Source organism: Triticum dicoccoides, chromosome 3A (assembly GCF_002162155.2).
Source record: "Triticum dicoccoides isolate Atlit2015 ecotype Zavitan chromosome 3A, WEW_v2.0, whole genome shotgun sequence".
NCBI lineage: Eukaryota > Viridiplantae > Streptophyta > Magnoliopsida > Poales > Poaceae > Triticum > Triticum dicoccoides.
Window position 1 is genome coordinate 37,980,934 of NC_041384.1, and position 13,431 is coordinate 37,994,364.

A 13,431-nucleotide genomic window follows, 5' to 3' on the forward strand; every position below is an offset into this window, starting at 1 on the left:
GCTAGTGGTCAATGCTCCTTGTCGAGGCAGAGATGCATCATGACACGCAGGAAGCACGACACCTTCGTGTCGTCGTCCATGTCCACGGCATCGTATTTGGAGCCAATGTACTTTACCATCGACCGCGGCATGAAATGGATTGAGTTGGCGGTGTACCCGCCCATAACGAACAAGATGATCGTGAAGGACGTGCCCGGCGACGTGGGCGCTGCAGTCGAGGTGAGCATCGAGCCATCGAGTGATGTCGAATTCGCCGAGAACGGCGCGCTCAGCGAGTAGCTGCACATCCACGGCGGCGGTGTGCTTGGTGGAGCCAGCACGTGCAGTTCGCGTTGGACGTGGAAGGCGGGCTCAACTACCTACACAACCACACCGACCCTCCCTGGATACACAAGAATCTCAAGAACAGCAACATCCTCCTTGATGAGGACGAGTGGCGATCACTACCGAGGCTGAGGACGACGCCCTGTGGATGACCCGGCAATGTCAGTTAATAGCTGCTGTCAAAGTTTCTGAAAAAATCAGTTTCGTTAGGCATAGTTGCTGCAGTTAAAGAGTTCAGTTCGTCAGTTAGGATTTTCTTCAGTTAGTGGAATATAAATAAGCCAAGCTGCAAGTCTCCTGTTCATTTTCTTCTACCTCGTGTGAGTTTGAGTTGGGGCTGAAAAAATAAACCTGTAAAAGATTAATGATCGGAAGAAAAAACAACAAAATAAGCTTTTTTTTAGGATAACAAAATAAGCTTTTAGCAGGTGTTTCGTAGTAGTGTGTGCGCGTCTTCTATTTGGGCCGTTGCTCGTGTTTCTTTCTATTTTCGGCTCCCGCCAACAACGCGCGCATCTGATCTATCTCGTGTTTCCTTCTCCTTTCGGCAGCCGCCTACAACGTGTTTCCTTCTCCTTTTGGCTCCCGCTTACAACGCCAGACAGAAGACTGAATAAATAGGGTGGTGGCCGCCAGGGAGACACCATCACAGTGTTAGCATAATCTTGATTGTTAGGTTTGTATTAGTGTGTGCATGTACGAGTTGGCTGGGTCGTGTTTGGTTAGGACACAAGTGATTAGTTTAGGCTGAGATTAGGAGTCCTACCAGTAGTTTAAGTTGGAGTCGGCTTGCACGTTGAGTCCGTGTCATCTAGGCGTAGTTGTACGTGGCCGAGTCGAAGTGTGTTTAGGTTTTCGGCTAGGTCTGCTAGCCATGGCGTTTATCAGCTGCGTGTGTATATATATACACAGGGTTGGCGTGAGTTTATTGTAACACCGTGGAGAAAAACAGAAAAGAAATAAAGAGAAAAAAGAAAGGCACGACACGTGCCTTTGGCAAAAGTTTTTCGCGTGTGTGTTTTTTGTGATCTCTTGATGTGATCAATCTAGCCGGCACTTTGACTTGTCGTGGTGCGAGCAGATGAGTCGACAACAGGAGGATCATCAACAAGCCAAGATCAGAAGAAGCACAGAGACATAGTGTTAAGATTAGGGAGAGATTGTTAGCTGTAATCTTGAGTAGATGAGTTTCTATGCATGCACGTGATGTGTGGCAGTACTACTAGTCAGTACTAGTCTTGAACGGTTAGGATTAGTACTTGGCTATGTACACGTGAGGTAGTAGTCCAAGTCGGTTCAATGTAACGTGTCTAGTTGAGGCAGAGTCCTAGTAGTAATCAGTTTAGGATTAAGTGTCCGCCAAGATGTTGCACTTGCCGTGTAGGTCTTGGAGTTGCGTTTAGGTCGGCTAGTTGGCTGTTATATATACACAGCCTGGTCGTGAAGTTGTAACACCGAGAAGACATAAAACAAGAAAAGAAATAAAGAGAAAGAGAGGCACGACACGTGCCTTTGGCTATCAAAGTTTCTTGTGTGCGCCTTTGTCGTGATTTCATGTGAACGATCATGTGGGCGAAATTCCAACACACAGGACCGAGAGAGGCGGCTTGCTTCCCGTCGAGCTTGGTTGCTACTCAAGGTGGACGTACCGGCTCGCTCGTGGACCGCTAAGGACCGGACCGAACGGTCCGAGCCCGCTGGTCTATTGGACCGGTCCAGTCTATATAATTCGTCCCCAAAACACTACCGGTCCGATCAGGATTTCGCCCGGTCCTACCGAGCAGAGCGAGAACTGCCGCCGACGCCGTCGCCCATTATTTCCTTCCCCCGGCCCCCTAGCATGAGCTCGTGGTCAATGCTCCTTGTCGAGGCAGAGATGCATCATGACACGCAGGAAGCACGCCACCTTTGTGTCGCCGTCCATGTCCACAGCGTCGTACTTGGACAGCCCTTGTACTTGACCATGTAGTTGACCATCGACCGAGGTATGAAATGGATTGAGTTGGCGGCGTACCCGCCGATAACGAACAGGACGACCATGAAGGGCGTGCCCGCGACGTGGGCGCTGCCGTCGAGGTGAGCATCGAGCCACCGAGTGATGTCAAATTCACCGAGAATGGCGCGCTCAGCGAGTAGCTGCACATCCATGGCGGCGGGGTGCTCGGTGGAGCCAGCACGTGCGGTTCGCGCTGGACGTGGAACTCAATTACCTGCACAACTACACCGATCCTCCCTAGATACACAAGAATGTCAAGAGAGGCAACATCCTCGTTGATGCATCTACTGGTGTGTGTCATAGGCAACCTCTTGGGCTTCGCGCTCGCGATCACTTCCGACACTGAGGACGTCGCCCTGTGGATGATCGGCCTGGCAATGTTAGTTAACAGTTGCTGTCAAAAGTTTCTGAAACTTTCAGTTGCGTCAGGCATAGTTGCTTCTGTTAAAAAGGTGTCAAAGCAAGGCTGAAGGGTTGAGAATAAGAGGTTCCACGTAGCCTGAGCTACACAGAAACTTTAACGTTAAAAAGTTCAGTTTCGTTAGTTACAATTTTCTTTAGTTGCTGGAATATAAACAAGTCAAGCTGCAAGACGCCTGTTCATTTGTCTTCTAAAAGAAGTATGATCGGCAGAAAGAACAACAAAAATAAGTTGTTAGTGTGTGCGCGTCTTCTATTTGGGCCGTTGCTCGTGTTTCTTTCTATTTTCGGCTCCCGCCTACAACGCGCGCATCTGATCTATCTCGTGTTTCCTTCTCCTTTCGGCTCCCGCCTACAACGTGTTTCCTTCTCCTTTTGGCTCCCGCCTACAGAACTGAATAAATAGGGTGGCGGCCGCCAGGGAGACACCATCACAGGACCGAGAGAGGCGGCTCGCTTCCGGCCTAGCAACGAGAAACCTCTGCTTCTGCGATCCGGCGGCTGGGCTCCCCGTCGGCCGATCGAAGGAGTGGAGGAAGCGATGGGAAAGCGGCAGGAAAGGGAGAAAGATGAGGGCGGCGACGGAAAGAGGAGGAAGGTCGCGGCTGCGGCCCCCGTCTTCACCATGGACGACCTTGACATCCTCCACTGCGCCGTCTGCTGCGACCCCCTGCGCCCTCCCATTTCCCAGGTAACATCCCCTCTGTTTGATTTGATCTCTGTTCGTACAACTCAAGCCCTAGTAGCTCCTCAGAGACGATAGCATGCATCAAGGGATCTGAAGAACACTATCCGGGTGTCTTATAATATTTCGAAATTCCTTCATTATTAGATTCGATTATTATTATAGTAGCTAATCTTGTCCGCAAACTGAAGTGATTTTCCAAAAATTGTTTAGTTAATTAGAATCGGATATGGTGATTACCAGATTGTATGTTTTTGGACTGTAATTTGGTGGTTGCAAAATTGCAAGTCAAGGTTTACACCTCTGAAGAATCAGAAAAAACATCAGATGAGATGCGCGCACAAGCCAAATGGCTGACAAAAACAGATCGGTGCATTTTTCAATTAGCATATTTACTGATTCATATCGCATGCACTGATTTGTTCTTTCTGTTTCCTCAGTGCTCTACGGGTCGTCATACCATCTGTTCGTCCTGCCAGGACAAGCTCCCAGGCAAGTGCTGCTACTGCTGCGAAACAACAGTCTACAGTCGCTGCCGCGGGATAGAAAATATGATTGAATCCCTCAAAGTTGCTTGCCCCAATAATGGATGCACTGCAAGGATAAAATACTACCAAAAAGAAGAGCATGAGGAAGTTTGCCCGCAGGCGCCATGCTTCTGCCCCATAGCCGACTGCAGCTTCAGCGGACCAACCGCAACGCTCTTGGAGCATTTCTCAAGCAAAGACAAGCTGGACTCCACAAAAGTTTCGTACAACAAGGGGTTCGGGATCCTCATCAGCTTCAATGTTAACGGCGATCTTCCAGAACCAACCATTCTTGTGGGTGAGGATGGATACCTCTTCATTGTCTACATGAAGACAGAGTCCCTCGGCCTTGGCATCGCGGTCTGCTGCGTCCAGCCCCACATTACAACTGGATCCAAGTTCAAGTGCAATCTGTCATTGTCGTCGGCTGAGACGGGCTACTCCCAGGCTACAGAGTTTCACACAAGGAACACTAACCTGTATGATGGGTTTCCCGATGACTGCTTCCTATTCCTTGTGCCCAAGGCGATGCTTCCAGGCGCTGGTACAAGTGACACGGTCCTGGTGAGTATGGAACTCACGCCACAGTAGGCCCCATGTGCGGGTGATTGGGTTTGACAAGTGCCTATACTTCTGAATCTCTCAGCTTTGGAGAAGGCACTAGTGTTATTTTTGTCTGTTTGTATTCGATTACTGAGCATTATGTTTGTATTCTTGGAAAAAAAATTGCTTCAAATCATTGAGATGGAGCACGGAAATATATTGTTGAACTCGATTGTTTCAGCAAAATATGCATGACATGCACACCATGTTTTGTTTTACGAGCACTTGAACTTGTGTCAAGCCGTCTTTAGGTCTGATCTAGAAATAGATTTGATAGCGAAAATCGACCGAGGCGTCCCGATTGCAAACAATGATTACATGGCCATTTTGCAAACCCTAAACCCAGCCCAGCTGCAACTCAGGAGATAGCCAAATCCACTTCTTCTAAAAGTGCAGCAAAGAATTAGCCATGGCGGTCTAATTTTACGGCGACATGCTTTGAAGATAATTGAATGGGAAGGCTGCTGGATCGTTAGGGAAGTTCTGATGCTGGTGGGTTTAACCTAATGTGCGAGCCACTAGGTTGGTTGCTTAAAGTGATCAAATTGTTTTGATTCATAAAAAGGTCTGTTTATTCTATGTCAATTAGATAAAGCAAATCCAATGGCTATTACTCATCTGGTACACCCGCAAGCTAGGTGGATTTAGCACAAAGTACAACCGAGGCCTTTATTAGTAAGCATGTAATTTTTATAAAGTACATATTCGTGATTGACCGAGTTATGCGGCGGTGTAAGCCAGCTAAATATCAGTACTATGAATGTAGTATGTCTTCTTCTAAGAAGAGTAGGTCGAAGGAGGTATATATCATCGCCGTTATAAGCGTTATCTAGCACTTTCAAAATTCTCTGTTGACACAACTTTATATGGAGCCTAGAACCTTAACATATCTTACTTTATGAGTAAAAGTTGATTGTCCAATCTAATATTAGATTAATTGTTTTTGCATATGACGACCGAACTTTTATTTCAACAACTACGTCAAAGATATCTCGCGCTGCCAACTAGAATGGAACTAGGGATGGAATTTAGGGGTTTACCGAGTCACTGTGGTCATACATTAAGTCATCTATGCCAATTATATCCTTGAGAACTTGTTGGACTGACATATCCTAGCATGGATAGTATAGTTGGCTTCAAATATTCCAATTGTTAGGGGAGAAAATTTCTTGAAGATGTAATGACAAAGTCCATCGTGGCGGGTTGGTGTAGATGTTGCTCACACAAATCTAAATGGACTCATAATTCGGCCCTAGAAGAGCCCCGCTCAGCTCCCCATGTAGCTCGGCTAAGTAGGAAGCTGTGTTTATGAATCCATGGCGGAAAGGATGCAGTGGCATGAAATAATTCATCTTCGAGCCTAAAGCGGAAAAACTTTGGTGGGGATTCTCTGCCTTATGGTTGATGGTCCAAAAGAATGAGCCCTAAGAAGGCTTGGTTTCTTGAAATACCAAGAGGGTAGGGCGGTTGTATTACCAGCTCAGGTCAATGCAATGGCAATAAATTTAAAATTCACTTATACCCGTCTTTTAAAATTACAATAACCATTTTAACCTTACAATATATGATTTTTTTGTGTTCATATTACACCATCTAATATTTGTTGTGTTCATATTACATCCGTTTCATTTGAATTATTGTACATTTCAAGTGTTCATTGGTTATTCAATATGTGAGGTGTGTTATATATTAAATCCAATTCCGGGTTATTATGTCACTAACAGATGAAAATTCCATTCTTTTTACTTGAATCTTCCCACGAGAGGCGAAGAATATTAAGGTGGCGACAAACACAAAGTAGGGTATCCTACACTTCTAGAAGCAATAACATGTCGCATGATAAGTCGCACGAAAATGACGACGTCAGGAAGAAAAGTTATATTCATAGAACAAGGGAGTCTCCCAAAAGATCAAAAGAACTAAAAGGGTGATGCTTAAGCAGGTAATGGAACCGACATTACTAGCATATGTTCTCAGTACTAATATCAATAGTTGTGGGTCTCAAAAAAAATCCATAGTTGTGAGTACACACATCAAAACTAAAGCCCGTATTAATAGTTGCTTGGAGATGTTGTTCAACTTAATGTAACACCTATCAGATTGACAAAAGGTACTGGGTTGTTGACCTTGGTTTCAACTCCATTTCTTTTGTCAAGTCTATCAGATGAACAAGAGGGTTGGGCTGCCTCAAGTTTTGGAAGACGAAGATCTTGAAGAAATAATTCCAAATTCGTCATGATGCAATGAATCGAGCTTGTAAAAAAGAGTAACATGAACGAGAAGATTAGTTCCATTTGTAGCCCAATCCCGTCCCTCTTCCTTGCCTTAGAATCTTGAGGTGAGATTCCTTCGAGGGGGGGCGATTGTAATAGCCCAGGAGCAACACATTTTATTGGAAATTGATTGTGCATCATGAGCAACTCGTAAGCATCATTTTAATATGAAAATGAGGATTTAATCAACTCTCAGGTTTTCTTAAAAGGCTAAAACCCTAAAAATTTCGAAATATCCAAAATGCCCTTCTCAAATGCTAGATAATTTGGATACAACCTCATATTTAATGCGTGGGGCCCTCCCAAATGCTTAAGGTTTAACAGGTACTCCGTCTGTAAATAAAGATAAGAGTGTTTAGATCACTACTTTGGTGATCTAAACGCCCTTATATTTCTCTACGGAGGGAGTATCAATTACCGATATTGAATTCAGCAGAGCTTGAGTTCTATGGGACATTAAAGAGTATCATCATTGCATGATTCAGAAAACAAGTTTTGAAATAATAATTTTGTGCCTTGGACATTACAAGCTTGATTGAAGGAGTTATCTCTTCCATGCATGATCAGCTGGCTGTGTGATGTCAAAGCAATGTTGTTTTGCGAGCAGTGGTCGTTGTGATCTGCAGAGGCTAGAATGAGTGGCTTTAATGTTGGATGCTTCAGCTTGCCACTGATTATAATATCGTGGTCCGTGTGCTTTAGTCATTGTGCTGTTTGTTCTTTTTCGTCCGGAGCTATGCTTATCATCGTAAACTTTTGTTGATGATGTCCTTCTTTCTACTTTGACCGGTCATGCAGGTATTTTCTACTTATACATGAAAACTGCGGAAAGAGCCCATCTGCCAAACAAATTATGGGAGAGAGTCAAACTACCCAGGAATTATGAGAAAGCAATGGAAGTCATCAAAAAGCATCTCGTATGCATATCTAGCTAGTTGTTGTGCTTTGTCACTTCATCTCAACGTGAGTCTAGTTAGCCTTATGGCATCCCTTTTTATCATTATGTAGGAACATTGGCCGGAGCTACTTGTGCACAAGATCAAACGGCGCCTGACAAAAATAACTCAGTATCGCATAAGGATGAGGAGACTTCAACTTAAAGTGAGGTAAGCACTACTGATTTTAGTACGCACAACATATTGTTTCTTGACAGTTATCTGCTCCTGAATTCTAGGTGTAATCTGATTGTATATAAGTGGGTGGTGGCACTGTTCCATTTGTTTTTCTTAAATGGTTTTCCAGAATGGTAGAATGTACAAAGGAAAATACAATGGAGATCATAAAAGAGGACATAAATTAGGATCACCAGCAATGATCGTATGGCAAGGCTGATTGGTTATGCTAAATTTGTTACAAACATGGTTTTTAATTTCAGTTTCAGAAAAATTTCAGCACCAACCGAAATCACCAAAATTCGATGATTTCAGTTTGCATTTCGGCCAAAGGGCCGGAATATTCACTTATATTCAATTTATATTTGATTTAAAAAATGAAAAATATGTGAATTGCTGCGTACCACAAAAATGGCTGAAATATTTTGGCCGAAATGTAAATATTTTGGTGTATACTGAAATTACTGAAATTCAATGAATTTCATCGATTCGTGAATTTCTCACTGAAAGTGAAAACCATGGTTACAAGTTCAGCCCACAAATTGACCAGTCGATCCTCTTTGTTTAGGTTTACCTTGTGTATTATATCCAACGGTTTACTTTGTCAACATCCTATAAAATAGTCAGGTTTTGTGGATTGACTGGACATTTTTTTCCTGCCAATGAGTTGGTGACCTCTCGCTGACCAAGCTGTTTTTTTTTTCTTCTGACGCAACCTCATCAGAGGGCGCGGAGCTCCCGCATTGCATTAAGAAGAAGAGAGTTGGTTCAGTTAATAAGGGAAACTGGACCCAAAAACCATACATGACGCGGTTAATTAAGGGAAACCTGCGAAGACCACATACACCGGACTAGCACTCAACGGACGATCATCCGAGCTATTATTGGAATTGCTAGTCTGCGCGTGAGTGCACCCACTTTGGAAAACGTCAGTTGCGAGCCGATGTGGGTTTGTCTTTAACCTCAGTAAGGGGACACCTTTCCAGCTCTGTGCTCTGGCACTAGCATGCATGCGTGCATCACTTTAGTGCTTCATCATGTGGATTTCACCTAATCCAACGTTATCTTGTAAAATCCTTTGGTCCAAAACCTAGCTGGACAAAATCTAGGCTGTAGACGTGTGGGTTGGTACGTGCTGTTGGGAGGCTCTGCTCGACAGCAATGGCCATGACCACCGACCAGAAGCAGAAGAGTTGTCCAGATTCCATTTATCCATAGTTCCGTACAATGCTCTAAGTCGCTTAACTGTCAGTGTTTTCTTCTAGCGATTATTTTACTCGTTACACGCTTAGGGGTTACCCGTGTGAAGAATAGTGTCCTACTAAGTTAGAACATGCACTAAGAGGACCGAAAAGAATTAGAAATGCCCATATGGCCTGTGTAGGGAATGGGACCATAACACTGTTTGCCTTGCAGCTTATATGTTCTGCTGTTCCAATTTCTTACTCCCCCTGTTCCTAAATATAAGTCTTTTTAGATATTCCACTACAAACTAAATACGCATGTAAATAGACATATTTTAGAGTGTAGATTCACTCATTTTGCTCCGTATGTAGTCCATAGTGCAATCTCTAAAAAGACTTACATTTAGGAACGGAGGGAATAGGTCTTAATGTCATATTGGGTTATGAGTGCCGCGCACCACCTCTGCTCCATGATTTTCCCCCTCAAGATAACAGAGCACACCATGCCAAAAAGATATAAGTGAAGCACTTGATTAATTCCAAAGCTCTAAAAATTTAAGTGAAGCATAGGAGCAAGCATAGCATAATTTGGCTCTCCAAAATAGGTGTGTACAGCAAGGATGCTTATTAAAAATTAAAAAGAAAAATAATCAAAGACTCATATCATACAAGATGCTTCAAGCAAAACTTATAATGTGTGACGAATAAAAATATAGTTCCAACTAAAGTACTGACGGTTGTTAGAAGAAAGAGGGGATGCCACTCGGGGGCATCCCCAAGCTCACTTGTTTGATACTTCTTGAATATTATCTTGGGGTACCTCGGGCATACCCAAGCTTAGCGTTTTGCTAATCCTTATTCCGTCATCCATCGCGATCTCACCCAAAACTTGAAAACTTCAATCACACAAAACTCAACAAAACCTTCGCGATATCCGTTAGTATAAGAACGCAAATCACTACTACAATTACTATTGCAAACCAATTCATATTTTGTTATTGTATTATATTTACTGTATTCTAAGTTTTTCATGGAAAAAACTCAACCATAGAATCATCAAAACAAGCACATAACACAACGAAAACAGAATCTGTCAAAAGCAGAACAGTCTGTAGCAAGCTGAATACTTCGAATACTTCTGTAACTCCAAAAATTCTGAAAAAAATAGGAAAACGTGAGAAATTTGTATATTAATCTTATGCAAAAAGAATCAGTACTTTATCATGCTTCTGTTGAAAACGAGAATTATTTTCGTGAGCACAAAAGTTTCTGTTTTTCAGCAAGATCAAATCCACTATCACCCTACATGATCCCAAAGGATTTACTTGGCACGGACACTAATTAAAACACAAAAAACACAATCATAACAGTAGCATAATTGTGCCAACACTCAAGAACAGAAAGAAAAAGACAAAAATAAATTGTATTCATTGGGTTGTCTCCCAACAAGCGTTGTCATTTTATGCCCCTAGCTAGGCATAATGCAAAGATCTAAGTATTATCATCTTTGGTCACCAACTCTTCAATCACACAATCAGATTTCTTTGAAGAATTAGGAAGTAAAATATCAAAACTCCTAGGCATAAAATTGAGGAATTCATTCTTATCAATGGGATCTCTTACAACTTCAACAAAATTCGGGTGAACACTAATCATTTTAAGATATCCTTTATTATTACTAGAAGTTGCACCCTTGTTCTTAGTAACTTGAGTAATCTTGCTAATTTTTACGGGACTTTTTTGATAGTTTTAGCGGAAGCAAAAGCCGTACTTAGATTACTAAAGATTTCTTCCAGTTTATCAATCCGAGACGGGCTTTCTTCAATCCTTTCATGAATTACGGTCCCCTTTTCTTTTAACAACTTAAAAACTTCTGCTGCTTTTGACCCAAATTTGGTAGCAAAATTATTCATCTTTTTATCCATGTTTTCAAAATGTTCTTCGGTAAGCATTTTCTTTTCAATAGCATATAGTCTTTCCATAACATGCTCGAGAGTCAAAGTTGTTTCATTAATCATAAGCGATAGTGAACCCACTAAATTTCCCATAGGATTAAAAGCATCAAGAGACGGACACATCAAGAAATTTCCACCGGTAATCGTATCCAGGACGAATCTATACCAAGTGGTTATGCCCACATAAAAATAACGAAGAAGAACAATGGTAGATTGCTTGCGAATAGATCTATTATGAGCATTGCAAATCATGTACCAAGCATCTTTTAGATTCTCCCCTCCCCTTTGTTTAAAATTAAGAACTTCGTCCTCGGGGGTGCACACAATAGAGGAAACTATCCATAGCGACAAAAAATGAAAAACAAAGCTGCACACAAAACAGATCTGACGACAAAACGACGAACGAAAATGAGAGCGAATAAAATAGCAATTTTTTGTGAAGTGGGGAAGAGGAAAACGAGAGGCAAATGAAAATTAATGTAAATTGCAAGGAGATGAGATTTGCGATTAGGAACCTGGTAGATGTTGATGATGTCTCCCCGGCAATGACACGAGAAATTCCTTTTGATGCAGCTTGAACTACGTCGGTATTTCCCCAAAGAGGAAGGGATGATGCAGCACAACTACTGTAGGTATTTTCCTCAGTGATGAGACCAATTTTATCGAACCAGTAGGAGAACCACGCAACACCACGTAACCAGCTCCTGCACACAAAGAACAAATTCTTGCAATCCGACGTAAGAGAGGGATTGTCAATCCCTCACGGGTAAAAAGATAGGTAAAATTGTAGTAGATTGGATAAATAGTTTTCGCGGGAACGCGAGATAAAATAAATAAATAAATAAAAATTGCAAAAAGGTATTTTTGGATTAATAGATCTGAAAATAAAAGCAAATAAAAATAGATCGCGAAGGCAAATATAATAAAGAAGAGACCCGGGGGCCGTAGATTTCAAAGTGTCTTCTCTTGAGAAAAATAGCATATGGTGGGTAAACAAACTACTGTTGGGCAATTGATTGAACTTCAAATAATCATGACGATATCCAAGCTATGATCATTACATAGGCATCACGTCCAAGATTAGTAGACTAACTCATGCCTGCATCTACTACTATTACTCCACACATCGACCGCTATCCAGCATGCATCTAGTGTATTAAGTTCATGGAGAAACGGAGTAATGCAAAAATAACGATGACATGATGTAGACAAGATCTATTTATGTAGAAATAGACCCCATCTTGTTATCCTTGATAGCAACGATACATACGTGTCGGTTCCCCTTTTGTCACTGGGATCAAGCACCGTGAGATCAAACCCATCACAAAGCACCTCTTCCCATGGCAAGAAAAATCGATCTAGTTGTCCTAACTAAACAAAAGATTCGATGAAGAAATACGAGGCTATAAGTAATCATGCATATAAGAGATCAAAAGACTCAAATAACTTTCATAGATAAAAACATAGATCTGATCATAAACTCAAAGTTCATCGGATCACAACAAACACACCGCAAAAAGAGTTACATCAAATAGATCTCCAAGAGACCATTGTCTTGAGAATCAAAAGAGAGAGAGGAAGCCATCTAGCTACTAATTATAGACCCGTAGATCTACAATGAAGTACTCATGCATCATCGGGGAGGCACCAATGAGGATGATGAACCCCTCCGTGATGGTGTCTATATTGGATCTGGTGGTTCTGAAACTTGCGGCGGCTGGAATTGATTCTCGTCGACTCTCCTAGGATTTCTGGAATATTGGAGTATTTATAGAGCAAAGAGGCGGTGCGGGAGGCCATCGAGGTGGGCACAATCCACCTGGGCGCGCCTGGGCCCCCAGGCGTGCCCTGGTGGGTTGTGCTCCCCTCGGAGCTCCCCTCAGGTACTTTCTTGGCCCAATAGATGTCTTCTGGTCTGAAAAAAATCCACAAAAAGTTTTGTTGCATTTGGACTCCGTTTGATATTGATTTCCTGCGATGTAAAAAACAAGCAGAAAACAACAACTGGCACTGGGCACTATGTTAATAGGTTAGTCCCAAAAAATGACATAAAATGATTGTAAAACATCCAAGAATGATAACAGCATGGAACAACCAAAAATTATAGATACGTTGGAGACGTATCAGAACGCTACAAATGAGTTAAGTTGATGAGAACCTAGTGATTCAGCAGCGGACATTTGTACCTGTGAACAGAGTATATGTGCGAAGAATTTGGAGAGGTCATACGCGTTCTCATAATTTTTTCAAAAGAATCAAGTTTGAGGAATTTAATAGTCTTGAGGAATTTCGCTAAGCGTTCTTGTATTAGGTTCCAGAGTTGTATAGATTAGAAAATCCACACAATTGAGG

The 13,431-nt window shown here is 42.4% G+C and overlaps 1 protein-coding gene across 1 annotated transcript; it reads left to right on the forward strand.

The window, feature by feature from the left end:
* Positions 1-2,470: 2,470 nt before the first annotated feature.
* LOC119271840 (putative E3 ubiquitin-protein ligase SINA-like 6) lies at positions 2,471-4,924 on the forward strand. The gene is made up of 5 exons (XM_037553502.1): positions 2,471-2,501; positions 2,624-2,694; positions 3,147-3,431; positions 3,866-4,516; positions 4,778-4,924. Exons 1-5 carry the CDS (start codon positions 2,471-2,473, stop codon positions 4,922-4,924), a joined length of 1,185 nt encoding a protein of 394 aa, XP_037409399.1.
* Positions 4,925-13,431: the final 8,507 nt, after the last annotated feature.